The 18,577-nt window shown below is 41.8% G+C and overlaps 1 protein-coding gene across 1 annotated transcript in view; it reads left to right on the top strand.

Moving 5' to 3' along the window:
* OCA2 (OCA2 melanosomal transmembrane protein) overlaps positions 1 to 18,577 on the top strand; it is a 442,782-nt gene that overhangs the window by 88,818 nt on the left and 335,387 nt on the right. Inside the window, exons 6-9 of the mRNA XM_044230697.1 lie at positions 206 to 278; positions 8,681 to 8,841; positions 10,902 to 10,984; positions 12,261 to 12,414. Coding sequence (XP_044086632.1) covers positions 206 to 278; positions 8,681 to 8,841; positions 10,902 to 10,984; positions 12,261 to 12,414 — 471 coding nt within the window. The remainder of the gene's footprint in view (positions 1 to 205; positions 279 to 8,680; positions 8,842 to 10,901; positions 10,985 to 12,260; positions 12,415 to 18,577) is intronic.

The following is an 18,577-nucleotide window of genomic DNA, read 5'->3' as shown; positions in this document are numbered from 1 at the left end:
AGACCCATTGTAGTGGAGAATTATATAATGAATCAGAATTTTATCTCTTAATATGTAAGAAAAACCGTTTAGAGTGAGCTGGTGAATGTTCGATACATCAGTCAATACCATTATTATTCCTGTATTTTTAACTTTTGTCAAAATTATTTAAATCCTAATGTTCTCCTGGCACGAATTTATCATTAAGTGTTTCTGATTGTTACAGATTTTATTCAGCCTGTATCCAGATCAAGGAAAGTTCTGGCAGTTGTTGGCTGTGTCACCCCTGCAAAGCTACTGTATCCAGTCTATACTGAGATGGATAGTTGCCCATGGCTGAGATTCACAAAGAGACACTAGAGAACCATTACAACTGTTGCTGAAGGTCCCAGTGTAGGTGATCACTGCTCTTCCTATGCCTATTTTGTTCCTTCAGGACATTTGATGAAAGATGAGTCCAGAAGAGAAAGGGAGGGGAGCACTAATGAGACTATTTTGGGTGGTTGGTGGTGAGGTTCCCCCTGGGGAGATGATAGCCAAGTGGCACATTCCAGTTACAGCTTGGCTCCCCTGGGCTCTTTCATACTCTGTTTTGTTCCCCATCCCCACTTCCTTTCACATTTCAGTGTTGGTAGTTTCTACTGTCCTATTTTTAAGTTCATTGCTTCTTTTCCTTGGCTGTGTCATCTGGGCATGGTGATTGCTTGATTTCTTCATACTGTATTTTCTCCTGTTTTTTTGCTTGTCACTAAAAAGCTAGATGTGTTGTATAGGATAATAGATATTGAGTGTGTTAGCTCGGACTGCCATAACAAAATACCACAGCTTGGGGATTAACAGACATTGCTTACAGTGCTGGAGGCTGGACATCCAAAGTCAAGGTACTGGCCAGTTGGATTTCTGGTGAGAACTTTCTTTTTGACTTGCAGATGGCTGCCTTTCTTGCCATGTCCTCACAAGGCCTTTCCTCAGTGTGTGTGTGTGTGTGTGTGTGTGTGTGTGTGTTTGTGTGTGCGTATGTATGGAGAGAGAGCATTCTCTAATGGCCGTTCTTTTTTTTTTTTTTAAGATTTTATTTATTTATTTGACAGACAGAGATCACAACTAGGCAGAGAGGTGGAAGCAGGCTCCCTGCTGAGCAGAGAGCCCGATGTGGGGCTCGATTCCAGGACGCTGGGGTCATGACCTGAGCTGAAGGCAGAGGCTTTAACCCATTGAGCCACCCAGGCACCCCTCTAATGGCTGTTCTGATCCTCTCAGATCAGGACCCCACCCTATGACTTCATTGAACCTTAATTACTTTCTTAGAGGCCCTATCTCCAAATATAGTCACACTGGGGGGCCAGCCTTCAACATGTGAATATTGTGGGTGACATAAACATTCATTCCATAGCACTGTGGGTTTTGGTTGGGGGTCTGTGTAAATCTAGTCAGAGGTTGACAGTGTTGCAGTGTGTTGTTGCCATGGTAACCTCCAGCATCCCAGACACTTGGAATTGCTTGGCTTCTCCTGCTGTCTGCCAGGTTGTGCATTATTCCTACTCCTCCCACAGGGGAGAACTACTTTTTCCTCTTCCCCACCACTCCCAGGTTTTGGAGTTCCACTGTGTCCTAGGCTACCAGATTTGATATGTTTCCCCAGCAAATTAAGGCTTTTTCATGAGTCTCCTCAATTTCTCCATCTTCTTTGTAAGTACCTGCTCGGGTTCCAGGAGCAAAAGCTTATTATAATGGACATGTGGACACCCCAGTTCTTTGGCTCCCAAGGTCTCTCTACTATCACACTAGCCCACACTTGATGTTGAGCAGTTTAAAAAAATTTTCAGATTTAATCTTGCTTGCTTCTCTGTGTGTTGGTAGCACCTGTCTCAGGGAAGCAAACACTTGGCCTTATTCTTCCCTGCAGTTACCTGTCTCAATCTAGATTTCCAGTTAGATGTTTATGATGCAACCTCATTCTTGACAGAACAAGTCGTTAATTTAACATCTGTCCAACCTTTCCAGGTTGTGAGAATAGGAGTGTGTGTCTAGCTCTCAAGTCATACCAGCTGAAACTGAAAGTCCAGAGCCCAGAGCTTCTCTTGAATAGATATTTGGATGAGGATAATCACGCATGAAAGTCCCTAAAACTCCCACTCCTGGGAGAGGAAGCATTTTGGAAAGCAAGCTAGGAAGGAGAGGAGGACGTGGAAGAGAAAGGAGTGGGGAGGAAGAGGAAGCAAATGGAGGAGAAGGCTTGTAGAAGAGGAGGAAGAAAAGGAGACAGTTGTGTCCAGCTCAAGTATTTCTGATTATTCACTTTTTCCCTGATTATCGCCTTTTAAAAAAGAATTAAATCATTCACAGATTTTCTTTTCTTTAGTATCTTCAACTGATAAGCTTGGGTGAACTGAAATTTTAGAAAATTGGGTTGTTTTCCTTGCAGTCATCAGTAGTCTTTTGCATATTTTTATTTCCTCTGGTTCTTTTGGGAAGTTCCCCCTGTGTCTTCCTAGGACATCCTCTCACTCAGCTGAGCCACTCTCCACACACAGGGTACCAGCAACATTCCAGAAAGACCTGGCACTCAAGGCCTACAGGTGGGCTCATGAGATGGCTCTGGTGGGCAGTGCATGGTGCATCCCTGCCCTTAAGTGAATGAGAGTGCTTATCTGTACCTGCTCTCGGGACAGGGTAGCTCTGATGTCTATCTGAGAGCTTGCTAAAATCTTGGTATATGCTTCACCACTTTAAAATTGTTTCTCAGTTTTAGATGAAGATGTGTCTCCCTCAGAGAACTAGAGAGAGCTGTGATTTTAATGAACTTCATTTCCCATCTTATTACCTCCATAATAATAATAATGAACTTCATTTCCCATCCCTTACTTCCATATCATCTTCATGGGTTAAAAACAATAAGACCTCCTCCTGCTTTCCTCAGCTTCCCCTGGGGACTTCTCAAAGCAAGTGTCAGTGTGGAGGCCTGGCTTCATGATGTCCCCAGGAGATGGATCCTGCCTTCAGTTCATGTGACCTCACTGTAAGTGATCATAACCTACTGTCCAGGCTGAGCCAAGAACTTGGAGGGATCCTATGCAGAAACATTCTTCAGTGAGAACCAGACAGGGAAGGGGAAATACTTGTAGGTTGCTGGTGTACTGTAGCTACTCCTGTATGAAGCTTATCAGTCAGCAGAAATTTTAAGTAAGCATAACAAGTAAGGATAACACCAGGATAAATTCAGATAATGACAAACGAGAGTCCTCTATTCAACCCACCAAGAACTGTACTATGTCACTCTACCTCTACAGCTTTGTGCACAGTGTTACCTCTAGAGCAGCCCAAGTACACATGCTCTTTCCTGAACTTGAATGAACCCAAGCCAATCCTAGTGGCCGGCAGACAAATGTTTTTTCTCAGCAGCAAGAGTAACTGGGCAGTTTCTCTCCTGTTCTCTGAGCTGTGTGTGTACTTTGTTAAAGAGAGAAAGAGAAGTGGAAGAGATGGCAAGAGCTGTGTGAGATGGTAGGGTGATGCAGAGTGGTTCTTATATGTCTGTGGATCTGTTGAAGAGGAAAAAAAAATGTTCTGTGACACTTGTTAAAGATGGCAAGTCACCAGGAACTTAGTGATATCTGTAGAGACCACAGCAGTGAGGTCTTGCAGTGGGAGAGAGAATGAGCTTTAAAAAGTGGGATTTTAAAGCCAAGGAGCAGGGTGGGGAGGCAGTGGGTGAAAAACTAGTAAGAGGAAACATCATGGATAAGAGGAGATCCTGGCCAAACTGACTTCACAGGATTCTTGCTGAAGTCAGGCAGTTACCAGACATCACGTGGGGGGATAGAACGTGATTGGATATTACTGTGATTAGATATGGAGAATGAAGGTTCTGACTAAATTAACCTAGCAGGATTCTTGCTAAAACTGGACCACACAGAGATGAATGCAGACACCCCAAAGTCAGGGCTTAGTCTTAGAGAAGAGAGTTCAAAGGAACATAACTAAAGTTTTGGCCAAAGAGAGACTCTCTTGTCAATCATTTACCAATATTAAGGCTGATTTAAGCTTCCCGTGGGCCCCTTAGAAAATGTACATTGGTATCAGTATATTTTCTGTACATTTCTGGAAGCTCACACACCCTCTCTCAGGACCGTAGGCTGAGAATGTGCTGTGAGGGTTTGTAAAAGGAGAGATCAGAGGTCAGAAGTGCCCCTAAGATGTCCCCAGAGAGCCAATTGCAGCTGGTATCGAAGGTGGGGACAGAGTCAGAGGAGCCTATCCTGTGCACCAGAGTTTGGACCTTTGAAGGTGATTCTCAGCAAAGGGATGTTATTGTGCAGGTCTGGGGCAAGAATGGATTCAGGTCTGGTTTTGGGTCCATATACACTATGGAGTATTATGCCTCCATCAGAAAGGATGAATACCCAACTTTTGTAGCAACATGGACGGGACTGGAAGAGATTATGCTGAGTGAAATAAGTCAAGCAGAGAGAGTCAATTATCATATGGTTTCACTTATTTGTGGAGCATAACAAATAGCATGGAGGACAAGGGGCGTTAGAGAGGAGTAGGGAATTTGGGTAAATTGGAAGGGGAGGTGAACCATGAGAGACTATGGACTCTGAAAAACAATCTGAGGGGTTTGAAGTGGCGGGGGGGTGGGAGGTTGGGGTACCAGGTGGTGGGTATTATGGAGGGCACGGCTTGCATGGAGCACTGGGTGTGGTGAAAAAATAATGAATACTGTTTTTCTGAAAATAAATAAATTGGAAAAAAAAAAAAAAAGAAAGGCCAGTAGCAGTGTTCTCATTGTTGTCCTCATGGGTGAAGAGCCCTACAGTTCTTCCTTCCTGACTTCTGGCCAGATACCAGGGATGTGTGTTTTGGTGGGAAGTGCTTTTGGAGAAAGCCCCACTATCCTTTAACTGGAGAATAACAAAGCTACATTTTCCCCTGTGATGTTTACTTTGGAATAGTCGGGATTTTTCACCTCAGTAATTGTGGTTTTTTTTTTTTTTTTTTAGAAGATTTATGAAAGGAAATGGCTGTGATTGCAGACACCTGAGGTTCTTTGTCTCTGAATTGTTCTCTGTGCTTATTATGGGGGAGACCTGCTCAAGTCTTTTAGGTCATTAGATAGGTGAATAATGGTCAGCAATCCAGGTTATATATAAGCAGGGTAATTAGGCTTCCTCTTTTCCTCCCTTCTTTCCCTTTTTCTGCCCTCCCTCCCTTCCAATCTTTTTCTTTGTTTCTTAACATACAGTTCATTTTTCCATCACAGTCTTCATAGTAGCCCTGGGTTTTTAAAGTGCAAAAAGAAAACAAAGGATTTTGTTCCCTTCTGTTCTTCCTTTCTCACATCCTAAGCTCCTGAGGTAGTAAGCTTGTAATTATGTTGTCCAATATGATAGCCACTAGTCACCTGCGGCTCTTTAAATTTGTATTAATGAAGTAAATAACATTAAAGTTTCACTTCCTCATTCACACAAGCCACATTTTAAGTGCTTAATAGCCACATGTGATTAGTGGCTACCATATCAGACAGCACAGATAAAAACATTTCTATCACCACAGAAAAAATTCTATTGGCCAGCACCACTCTAGAAAGAAAGGGCAGTCTTTCATCCATCTGGTCCCAAATGTTGGAGAAAATATATTAGCACTAGGTAGATTATTTTTGTGAATTGATCAATCTTAAAAGTTTCATACTTTATCAGATGACATTGCTCCCATTTTTATCAAGAAGTTGGGTCAAAAGGAAACCCACTTTCTTACCTCCATTCAAATAAGCAAAAGTTGTGTCAAAGAAAAATTTTATCAGGTAAGCAGGTAAGGAAGACTTTACTCAAGACTGGGGCAAGAATGGATACAGGTCTGGTTTTGAAAGGCTGAGGGAATAGGGAAGAGACTGAACTGAACTTCAAATAAACAGGAAATCTACAGAAGGGTGAGGGGGATGATGGAAAATTACCAAAGGGAACTTGGCTGGGGATAGTGAAGGCATTCTCAAAAAAAAAAAAAAAAATGAAGGGATTCTTGATAAACTGGGCTCACCAGGCCAAGGTTGAACATTAATCAAGAAGAGGGCTCAGAGGACTTAAGTTTGGTCCAGGAGGAGTTCTGGCCAGTGTTAACTGAACCTGGCATAAGACAGACTCTGTAGAAAACTCAAGCATAAGCCCTAAAGGACTCTACAGTCTAGGTGGAAATGAAGGCCCTTTTTCAGGCTCTTGTGGATTTGTTCCATGCCCAATAGCAGCACATTGCCTGCTGTTCAGAAGTGCTTTGCTCATTTGTTTTTCTGCCTACCACTCAGAGGCCGCCAAAACAGCCGCCCACACTGGGACAGCCAGAGAAGAGTCAATGGTCACACTCATTAGATGTACAACAGGAAGATGATTAAGTAGGAACTCAAAGGAATGGTGTCTAGGGAGCTCACACAGTGGGAATAAAGTTCATGGAAGGCATGTCAAGTTAGCTCTTGAAAGATGGCTGTGATTGAGGTAGTGGTAAAGGCAGTAGACTACTTTGATGCAGCTAGAAGAAGAAGGTGCTTTCTCTCTGACTTCTTCATCCCCCCATCTGGCAGGGATTGGTGAAACAAGTATTTGTGGGGGCATCTAATGTGGTGAGAACTACATTACTTTCTGGAGAAGTAACGAAATGAATAAGGTACAGTTATTCCTCTTGAGACCATTTGTGGAGAAAAGTCTAAAACAACTGTAGTATGGCATGGGCCCAATCTACAGAGGAACACTGGAGAAGGCCAGAGGATCTGCTGGAATCATGGATGACAAGGAAAGATTTAAGGAGAGGGAGGCTTGAGTGAGAACTCAAAAAATGGTAGAAGTTCTTCAGATTTGGGGAAGGCATTTGAGGCAAAGGCAGAGGACTATATGTTAGGAACATGGCAGATAGTTCAACATGGGGGAAAGACAGGATTGAAGCTGCCTGTGAGGGTGAGGCTCAGTTAGAGGTTCCTATTGCTGGGATCTGGAAGTCACAGCTGACACCAGCGCACCCTAGTGGGCTTTGAATCCTAGTGCGTGGTGGGCATGTAGAAAGACAGAAAAAAGGAATGATGCAAGTACATGTTGTCCTGTGTCTATGTGATTTTGTATGTACTCCATTTGGTTGGCTAATCATAGGGTTCTTTGTTACATGGTTGTCTCCCTAACAGGGTATGAGATGCCCCCTGCTCCCCAGGACAAAGGTCTTGTTTTATTCATTTATTTTTTGGAACGCAATAAATGCTTCACAAACATTCATAAAATCTGAAGGTGAAGCCTCTGCTTTTCCAATATTAGCCTCTAGGTGGTGCTGTTCCATCTCCTGAGTTTCTGCAAGGTCCCTAGAATCTTTTCTGAACTGAAATTTTTCTCCCCACCCTGTATCTTGTGTTTGCCCTGGGGAAAGACTGGTACACGAGTAATTTTTGCAGAAGCAGCACTGTCTTTTTGGACCTTTTCTTGGTACATCCTGCCTTGCATGACTTCTGTTTTCCATTTCTCCTTGATGGAACCCAAGTAGCAGCCTAAGTGTGTGGAGAGGCTTTCCAACAAAGTGCTGGGAACCCCTGCTCATTCTGGGCTCTCATATGGACAACAGTGCTGATAAAACACCTTTTTTTTTTTAAACCAGGATTTCTTTTGTACAATTGGTTTTTTAAACCAGTACATTTTGCTAGAGGAGATAGAGAATGAAAAAAAGATTAACCATTCACTGGCCCTTGATAGTCAAAGTAAATCTTGTGTATGCTCTGGCAACAGTGAGGTTCTGCCTTTTCCCTAAGTCTGTTTCATAAACTGCCTGTTTCTTTTAGGTTTTTAAGGAAGAGTAAAGGAATTGGCTACTGAATCCTCCTGCAACCAGTGAGGTGCTGTTAAGACTTTTGAGACCTCATGCAAAGCATGGACTATTTTGAGATTCATTTTTCTGCCTACAACAGTTTTTGGTTCTGGATCAAAATGACTGGGCTAGATGCTGTGTAGAGTCCATGTCATGACCCCCAGAACCAGAGGCAAGAGTTTGTCCAGACCAGAGGGAGAAGGGCTGGGTAGCACAGGCTCCTACTTTTGTGCAACACCCAAATGCAGGATGTTGGTGTTAAGGGGAAGACTACAACAGGGCTTAAGTGCCATGGAATTATATTTTGTAGGGGGAAACCCTCTTTATCTGATAATTTTTCCCTGATCAAGAGCCCTTCACATGCTTTGAAGAAAGTTGTCTCCTTTCACTGCAGTGCATGTCACTTATTTAGATGACTTCGGAATTCTTATTTTCAATTCTCTTTGTGATTTCTCATTCTAAAACTAGAGACCTGGCACCTAAGGATTTGGACATGGATGTGGGTCAGTGTATCTGCTCATTCATGCAGCCATCCTGTCTACTAGCTCACGGTGGGTCCAAAAACTTGGGGAGAAGTTCTACGCTGGCTGCAAGGAGTGGAAGCAGAGATCATGTTAGGCTGGGGGATGCCACTTAGAGGTTAAAACAGAAGATTTGAAACACATGGGGTCAGACATTGCAAAACCAACTCCATGTCAGGAGTGAGGTACAAGGAGATAAGGAGTGCTCAAGTGCTGCAGTACAGTTGGAGGAAACAGCCTGGATAGGTATTTCTCTGTGCACCTTCTAAGGAGGGTGCTCACTGTGTGGGTGGTGAGGGGACTTCAGGCCTCTCTTCCTTGCTTTGTGGTTCACCTTGACTTTGCCTCAGCTTTGAACCTCTCCAGCCATGTGGACTCCACATTGCTCCAGGTGGATTTGGCAGGGGCCCTGGTGGCCGGTGGCCCCAGTCATACCGAGAGAGAAGAACATGTCGTGCTGGAGGTGACCCAGGCTGATGTTCCAGGCTCCAGGAGGCGGCGCCCACAGCAGGTTACACTTATAAGTTACTTGAAAGGAATTGTAAAAACTCATTTCATTGCTTTATAAATTGAATTTCCTTTTGAATGGATTTGATGGGGAGCCATGAGGCAATGGCACCATTATTAGGCAAGCCCTATCTTCTGCTTTGTCTTTGACTCTTTTCTCCTTTGTTTAAGACAATTATAAAACTCTTGCCATTTCAGTAAAATCAGGTTTGCAAGTTTTTTTTATTCACATGATTTTACTGGGGGGAAACATTCTATATTTGAAAGTAGTTTTTTGTTGTTAAAGCACAATTAAACCTGGGCTTTATCCTTTGGTATAGTAGGTACTTCAACATCATAGTTCCCTTGGGTTTGGAAACCCCTGGCTAGACTTGCATAGTTTCCCAAAGCTTCTGTTTCTAAAGTGGTAGGCTCTTGTGCCTAGCATCTCCTAGACAAAAACCCTTAGCTCCTGTCTTTTGAAGGCAAGGAGAGCCAACAGTGGTGTTGTTACCATGACCCAGAGCCTAGACAAGTCCTGGCCCCTCTGTGTGCATCCTCACCTGTACCCCATGTCCTGGGCTTGATGACTTCTCAGGATTATCATGGTGATTTGTTTGTGAAGTACGTGGGTTTTCCCTATTATAATCAATAAAGGAAATCCTGCTGGTGCACAATGCTATGTCATCAAAAATGAAGCATCTGATGGGTTACTGTACCCCTTGCATTTTCCTGCCATGCAAAGCAGGGTCCACAGAGCAAAGGCCTCATTAAGAATGAGGGTGCCATTTCATGGGTGATGGTCTGTGCAGTACCAGTGTTCTAAACCGGTTGCCTTGGCCATGGTCTTAGGATGTAAACTTTACTTCCTCATGTGCGGTGTACAACCAGCTGGCAAGGCCTTTTTGGTAAAGGCAAGGTGGGCACACATCTGCCTGCTCTGTCTGTGGGCTTTGTGTGGAGGAAGATGGGACTTTTTGCAGCCTGACGACATAGCTGCCTGTCCATGGGGCTCTACTCTGCTCTAGTGCTCACACACAAATCCAGCTCAGAAACATGAAGAACATTAATAGATTTTTTTCTGATATACTCATTATAAATACTGAAGTGTTTTAAGAGAACTTATGGACTCTCTTTTATGCTTTGACCAATTTCAGAGTTCCTATTTTCATTTACTTTATGATTTGTGAGCAGCAAAGCGCCTGTCTTCCTGTTGAAGTTTCCTTGGCCCTTTGGCTACCCCAGGTAGCCCTTCCTTCTCTGCTCATATCTAGCCCGCTCAGCTGGTTTCTCCACTGCTCTGCTTAGGACAGGAACATGTGGGTTGGGTTTGCTTGCAGCAAAGGAAGCTTCATCCTTGGGTCCTACCTGCCACGGGCTCCTATGACATGGGTATGGAGACTTTTCTGCCTCCAATTTGCAAGCAGAAAGCAATGCTAAGCATGCATTTCTTATGAATTGCCTCAATGGGCTCAGAAGACCCCAAGTCTCATATAAAGTGCAGTGATATCTTTTTATCATAATAAATCAGAGTTAGTTCTTTTTTTATATGTATATAAGATATATATACATATGTATATATGTGTATGTATATATATCTTTTTTTTCCAATTCATTTATTTTCAGAAAAACATTATTCATTATTTTTTCACCACACCCAGTGCTCCATGAAAGCCGTGCCCTCTATAATACCCACCACCTGGTACCCCAACCTCTCACCCCCCCCGCCACTTCAAACCCCTCAGACTGTTTTTCAGAGTCCATAGTCTCTCATGGTTCACCTCCCCTTCCAATTTACCAGAGTTAGTTCTATAACTTTGTACCTTTTATACTAATTCTGTATTTGTACTTCTGTTTTCTTTTTTTTTTTTCTTAAAGCCCTCTATGTTGTGTAAATTTCCAGTTCTGCACAGCTTGGAATTGCTAGTGTCAGGGATATGGGAGCTGTGTACAAAGTCCTTGCTGTTCTTCTTTTTCTTCTTTTCTTATGCTAAACTAACATCTACACTCAATAGCACTGAATCAATCCCAGGTGATGGTTCAAGTTCAAAGACTTACTCTGATATTACATTTCAACTTTTACAGGTCATTCAGAATTGGACAGTATTTTTAAATCCAAAAAGAAGTGAGCGGTTGGTGGTGAGCAGGACCTTTGAGATACTGAGCAGGTGGGTTTCAGGTGATCAAGGATTTTGGGAGAAGGTCTCCTCTGGACATTTTCACTTAAAATATTTGATCCGTGGGACTCCAATTTTGACAGAAATAGATCAGTTATGTGGTTTGGGTGGAATGCTTTAACTGTATAGACTACAAACATGAAGGATGTAGGAGGACATCATAGCCATGAGCATCAAGAAATGAGGATTGATTGCAGGGTCCATTTTGAAGCAAATGGTATTTTATAGCTGATGCTTTAATTTCATTAATATTATGAAACTCCACAATGGGGAATTCCAGGAAATTTTAGGATTCTTTCTCTTTCTTTAATTCCCCTCTATATTATGTCTTTATGAGTTTGCTATGCCTGCTATAACAAATACCACAGAACGTATGACTTAAACAGTAGAAATTTATTTCCTCAAGGATTCAGCAGGATTTTTCTCTTCAAGTATTCTCTCCTTGGCTTCTTCTTCCTGTGTTTTTCTGTGGACCTCTCTCTCTCTCTCTCTCTTTCTTTCTCTCTCTCTCTGTGTGTGTGTGTGTGTGTGTGTGTGTCCCCCAATCCTTTCTTGTAAGGACACTAGCTGTACTGAATTAGGGACCACATTAGTTACCTCATTTTAACTGTAAAGACTCTCTCTCCATATACAGTCACATTCTGAAGTTTTGAGGGTTAGGGTGTCAACACCTATATTTTGGGGACATGGTTCAGCTCAGAATAGTTACTGACTAAACTTTAAGAAAAGTATTTTTGTTTCATCATGCCACATACTGTTGATTACTTAGATGCTTCTTGTTCTGGGAAATTTTCCCCACCATCTGGGGACAACCTGTCTACGTGTTCTCAAGTTGCACATGACCCTCTTTTGAATCTCCCACATGTGAGAATATTGGCTATTCTATTGTTAGCAGGTAAAGCAGTCAGTGTGTAATGAGATGAGAGAAAATTAAATGGCTAGAACCAATCTGAATCTCCTTCCTCCCTGTTAGTTGTTGGAATGGCACCTGCCACAAGGCAGACACTGCCAGATGAGGGCTGAGGGGCCTATGTCAAATGGATCTGGCCATAAGGAGGCTGTGCCTGCATCTTACACTGCTCATACGCAGTCAGATCTCCTCATCTGCCGGGTCAGACATTGAGCTAAATCACTGTGAGGTCAGTTTGGGCTCTGGTTATGGCCATGGATGACTTGCATTGGGAAGAACACCAAGGAAGCAAGCACTAATTGTCCATTAGAGTGTGGTTTCCCTTACTAGTGGTAATATCTTTGCTTCATTCTGCAGAGATACTGTTTCTATCAGCATTCGAGCCTCCCTCCAGAAGACACAGACCGTTCCTCTGTTGATGGCTCATCAGTACCTCCGTGCAAGCATAGAAGCACAAGTGACCATTGCTGTGGTCATCCTTGCTGGGGTCTACGTGCTGATTATATTTGAGGTAACTTTCATGCCAGCTCTCTAAGATTTATTTGTGCTCACAGGTAAGTGTCTTTCAACATACAGGTGCTCTGGATGGGCTCAGTTCTGCTTCTTAATCACACTGCAATGACATATTTCCTAAAAAGGAAGATTTCCATCATTTTAGGTAGGAAATGATCTGTACTGGAATATTCACTGGATCTTGGCAACTGGCTTTAGCAGGCCCCAGCAAAAGTTACCTGAGAAAACTGAATATGTATGTGATTTTTCTCACTTTCACTCTGCTGTTCACTTGAAGTGTGACGCTGAGGGTGTAAGTGTTGAATCTCTCTGAAATGCATATTAAAATGCCTCCTATTTGCTTCAGAGGATTGTGTATATTATAGGCCACTTAGGCCACATGGAGGGAGAGATTATTATCTGTTATGTTTATCAACTCAGCTAATGAGTTAATAATGCTATAAACATTGGAATCACTACATTTGTATCTTTGGGGTAAATACCCAGTAGTGCAATTGCAGGATTATAAGGTAACTCTATTTTTAATTTTTTGAGGAATCTCCACACTATATTCCAAAGTAGCTGCACCAACTTGCATTCCCACCAACAGTGTAAGAGGGTTCTCCTACTCCACATCCTCTACAACATTTGTTGTTTCTTGGCAATTTTGGCCATTCTAACTGGTGTAAGGTGGGATCTCATTTGGTTTTGATTTGAATCTCTCTGATGGCTAATAATGAGCATTTTTTCATGTGTCTGTTAGCCATTTGTATGTCTTCTTTGGAGAAGTGTCTGTTCATGTCTTCTGCCCATTTTTTTTTCCAATTTATTTATTTTCAGAAAAACAGTATTCATTATTTTTTCACCACACCCAGTGCTCCATGCAAGCTGTGCCCTCTATAATACCCACCACCTGGTACCCCAACCTCCCACCCCCCCGCCACTTCAAACCCCTCAGATTGTTTTTCAGAGTCCATAGTCTCTCATGGTTCATCTCCCCTTCCAATTTACCCAAAAGCACATACCCTCCCCAATGTCCATAACCCTACCTCCCTTCTCCCAACCCCCCTCCCCCCAGCAAACCACAGTTTGTTTCGTGAGATTAAGAGTCACTTATGGTTTGTCTCCCTCCCTATCCCATCTTGTTTCATGGATTCTTCTACCCACTTAAGCCCCCATGTTGCATCACCACTTCCTCATATCAGGGAGATCATATGATATTTGTCTTTCTCCGCTTGACTTATTTCGCTAAGCATGATACGCTCTAGTTCCATCCATGTTGTCGCAAATGGCAAGATTTCGTTTCTTTTGATGGCTGCATAGTATTCCATTGTGTATATATACCACATCTTCTTGATCCATTCATCTGTTGATGGACATCTAGGTTCTTTCCATAGTTTGGCTATTGTGGACATTGCTGCTATAAACATTCGGGTGCACGTGCCCCTTTGGATCACTACGTTTGTATCTTTAGGGTAAATTCCCAGTAGTGCAATTGCTGGGTCATAGGGCAGTTCTATTTTCAACATTTTGAGGAACCTCCATGCTGTTTTCCAGAGTGGTTGCACCAGCTTGCATTCCCACCAACAGTGTAGGAGGGTTCCCCTTTCTCGGCATCCTCGCCAGCATCTGTCATTTCCTGACTTGTTGATTTTAGCCATTCTGACTGGTGTGAGGTGATATCTCATTGTGGTTTTGATTTGTATTTCCCTGATGCCGAGTGATATGGAGCACTTTTTCATGTGTCTGTTGGCCATCTGGATGTCTTCTTTGCAGAAACGTCTGTTCATGTCCTCTGCCCATTTCTTGATTGGATTATTTGTTCTTTGGGTGTTGAGTTTGTTAAGTTCTTTATAGATTTTGGACACTAGTCCTTTATCTGATATGTCGTTTGCAAATATCTTCTCCCATTCTGTCAGTTGTCTTTTGGTTTTTTTAACTGTTTCCTTTGCTTTGCAAAAGCTTTTGATTTTGATGAAATCCCAAAAGTTCATTTTTGCCTTTGCTTCCCTTGCCTTTGGCGATGTTCCTAGGAAGATGTTGCTGCGGCTGAGGTCGAAGAGGTTGCTGCCTGTGTTCTCCTCAAGGATTTTGATGGATTCCTTTCTCACATTGAGGTCCTTAATCCATTTTGAATCTATTTTTGTGTGTGGTGTAAGGAAATGGTTTTCTGCACGTGGCTGTCCAATTCTCCCAACACCATTTATTGAAGAGGCTGTCTTTTTTCCATTGGACATTCTTTCCTGCTTTGTCAAAGATTAGTTGACCATAGAATTGAGGGTCTATTTCTGGGCTCTCTATTCTGTTCCATTGGTCTATGTGTCTGTTTTTGTGCCAGTACCATGCTGTCTTGATGATGACAGCTTTGTAATAAAGCTTGAAGTCCGGAATTGTGATGCCACCAACTTTGGCTTTGTTTTTCAATATCCCTTTGGCTATTCGAGGTCTTTTCTGGTTCCATATAAATTTTAAAATTATTTGTTCCATTTCTTTGAAAAAGATGGATGGTACTTTGATAGGAATTGCATTAAATGTGTAGATTGCTCTAGGTAGCATAGACATTTTCACAATATTTATTCTTCCAATCCAGGAGCATGGAACATTTTTCCATTTCTTTGTGTCTTCCTCAATTTCTTTCATGAGTACTTTATAGTTTTCTGAGTATAGATTCTTAGCCTCTTTGGTTAGGTTTATTCCTAGGTATCTTATGGTTTGGGGTGCAATTGTAAATGGGATTGACTCCTTAATTTCTCTTTCTTCTGTCTTGTTGTAGGTGTAGAGAAATGCAACTGATTTCTGTGCATTGATCTTATATCCTGACACTTTACTGAATTCCTGTACAAGTTCTAGCAGTTTTGGAGTGGAGTCTTTTGGGTTTTCCACATAGAGTATCATATCATCTGCGAAGAGTGATAATTTGACTTCTTCTTTGCCGATTTGGATGCCTTTAATTTCCTTTTGTTGTCTGATTGCTGAGGCTAGGACTTCTAGTACTATGTTGAATAGCAGTGGTGATAATGGACATCCCTGCCGTGTTCCTGACCTTAGTGGAAAAGCTTTCAGTTTTTCTCCATTGAGAATGATATTTGCGGTGGGTTTTTCATAGATGGCTTTGATGATATTGAGGTATGTGCCCTCTATCCCTACACTTTGAAGAGTTTTGATCAGGAAGGGATGCTGTACTTTGTCAAATGCTTTTTCAGCATCTATTGAGAGTATCATATGGTTCTTGTTCTTTCTTTTATTGATGTGTTGTATCACATTGACTGATTTGTGGATGTTGAACCAACCTTGCAGCCCTGGGATAAATCCCACTTGGTCGTGGTGAATAATCCTTTTAATGTACTGTTGAATCCTATTGGCTAGTATTTTGGTGAGAATTTTTGCATCTGTGTTCATCAAGGATATTGGTCTATAGCTCTCTTTTTTGATGGGATCCTTGTCTGATTTTGGGATCAAGGTGATGCTGGCCTCATAAAATGAGTTTGGGAGTTTTCCTTCCATTTCTATTTTTTGGAACAGTTTCAGGAGAATAGGAATTAGTTCTTCTTTAAATGTTTGGTAGAATTCCCCCGGGAAGCCATCTCGCCCTGGGCTTTTGTTTGTTTGGAGATTTTTAATGACTGTTTCAATCTCCTTACTGGTTATGGGTCTGTTCAGGATTTCTATTTCTTCCTGGTTCAATTTTGGTAGTTTATATGTTTCTAGGAATGCATCCATTTCTTCCAGATTGTCAAATTTGTTGGCGTAGAGTTGCTCATAGTATGTTCTTATAATAGTTTGTATTTCTTTGGTGTTAGTTGTGATCTCTCCTCTTTCATTCATGATTTTATTTATTTGGGTCCTTTCTCTTTTCTTTTTGATAAGTCTGGCCAAGGGTTTATCAATCTTATTAATTCTTTCAAAGAACCAGCTCCTAGTTTGGTTGATTTGTTCTATTGTTTTTTTGGTTTCTATTTCATTGATTTCTGCTCTGATCTTAATGATTTCTCTTCTCCTGCTGGGCTTAGGGTTTCTTTCTTGTTCTTTCTCCAGCTCCTTTAGGTGTAGGGTTAGGTTGTGTACCTGAGACCTTTCTTGTTTCTTGAGAAAAGCTTGTACCGCTATATATTTTCCTCTCAGGACTGCCTTTGTTGTGTCCCACAGATTTTGAACCGTTGTATTTTCATTATCATTTGTTTCCATGATTTTTTTCAATTCTTCTTTAATTTCCCGGTTGACCCATTCATTCTTTAGAAGGATGCTGTTTAGTCTCCATGTATTTGTGTTCTTTCCAAACTTCCTCTTGTGGTTGAGTTCTAGCTTCAGAGCATTGTGGTCTGAAAATATGCAGGGAAGGATCCCAATCTTTTGATACCGGTTGAGTCATGATTTAGGACCGAGGATGTGATCTATTCTGGAGAATGTTCCATGTGCACTAGAGAAGAATGTGTATTCTGTTGCTTTGGGATGAAATGTTCTGAATATATCTGTGATGTCCATCTCATCCAGTGTATCATTTAAGGCCTTTATTTCCCTGTTGATCTTTTGCTTGGATGATCTGTCCATTTCAGTGAGGGGAGTGTTAAAGTCCCCTACTATTATTGTATTATTGTTGATGTGTTTCTTTGATTTTGTTATTAATTGGTTTATATAGTTTGCTGCGCCCACGTTGGGGGCATAGATATTTAAAATTGTTAGATCTTCTTGTTGCACAGACCCTTTGAGTATGATATAGTGTCCTTCCTCATCTCTTATTATAGTCTTTGGCTTAAAATCTAATTGATCTGATATAAGGATTGCCACTCCTGCTTTTTTCTGATGTCCATTAGCATGGTAAATTCTTTTCCACCCCCTCACTTTAAGTCTGGAGGTGTCTTCGGGTTTAAAATGAGTTTCTTGGAGGCAACATATAGATGGGTTTTGTTTTTTTATCCATTCTGATAGCCTGTGTCTTTTGATTGGGGCATTTAGCCCATTAACATTCAGGGTAACTATTGAGAGATATGATTTTAGTGTCATTGTATTGCCTGTAAGGTGACTGTTACTGTGTATTGTCTCTGTTCCTTTCTGATCTACCACTTGTAGGCTCTCTCTTTGCTTAGAGGACCCCTTTCAGTATTTCCTGTAGAGCTGGTTTGGTGTTTGCAAATTCTTTCAGTTTTTGTTTGTCCTGGAAGCTTTTGATCTCTCCTTCTATTTTCAATGATAGCCTAGCTGGCTATAGTATTCTTGGCTGCATGTTTTTCTCCTTTAGTGCTCTGAAAATGTCATGCCAGCTCTTTCTGGCCTGTCAGGTCTCTGTGGATAAGTCAGCTGCCAATCTAATACTTTTACCATTGTATGTTACAGACTTCTTTTCCCGGGCTGCTTTCAGGATTTTCTCTTTGTCACTAAGGCTTGTAAATTTTACTATTAGGTGACGGGGTGTGGGCCTATTCTTATTGATTATGAGGGGCGTTCTCTGAACCTCCTGAATTTTGATGCTCGTTCCCTTTGCCATATTGGGGAAATTCTCCCCAATAATTCTCTCCAGTATACCTTCTGCTCCCATCTCTCTTTCTTCTTCTTCTGGAATCCCAATTATTCTAATGTTGTTTCGTCTTATGGTGTCACTTATCTCTCGAATTCTCCCCTCATGGTCCAGTAGCTGTTTGTCCCTCTTTTGCTCAGCTTCTTTATTCTCTGTCATTTGGTCTTCTATATCGCTAATTCTTTCTTCTGCCTCATTTATCCTAGCAGTGAGAGCCTCCATTTTTGATTGAACTTCATTAATAGCTTTTTTGATTTCAACTTGGTTAGATTTTAGTTCTTTTATTTCTCCAGAAAGGGCTTTTATATCTCTGGAGAGGGTTTCTCTAATATCTTCCATGCCTTTTTCAAGCCCGGCTATAACCTTGAGAATTGTCATTTTGAACTCTAGATCTGACATATTACCAATGTCTGTATTGATTAGGTCCCTAGCCTTCGGTACTGCCTCTTGTTCTTTTTTTTGTTGTGAATTTTTCCGCCTTGTCATTTTGTCCAGCTAAGAGTATATGAAGGAGCAAGTAAAATACTAAAAGGGTGGCAACAATCCCAGGAAAATATGCTTTAACCAAATCAGAAGAGATCCCAAATCGTGAGGGGGGATTTCTCCCCCCTTACGATTGGGTGAGGGATCTCCTCTGATTGGGATCTCCTTTGATTGGGATCTCCCAATC

This window comes from Neovison vison, chromosome 13 (assembly GCF_020171115.1).
Source record: "Neovison vison isolate M4711 chromosome 13, ASM_NN_V1, whole genome shotgun sequence".
NCBI classification, from domain to species: domain Eukaryota; kingdom Metazoa; phylum Chordata; class Mammalia; order Carnivora; family Mustelidae; genus Neogale; species Neogale vison.
This window is presented reverse-complemented; position numbering and strand designations above follow the sequence as displayed.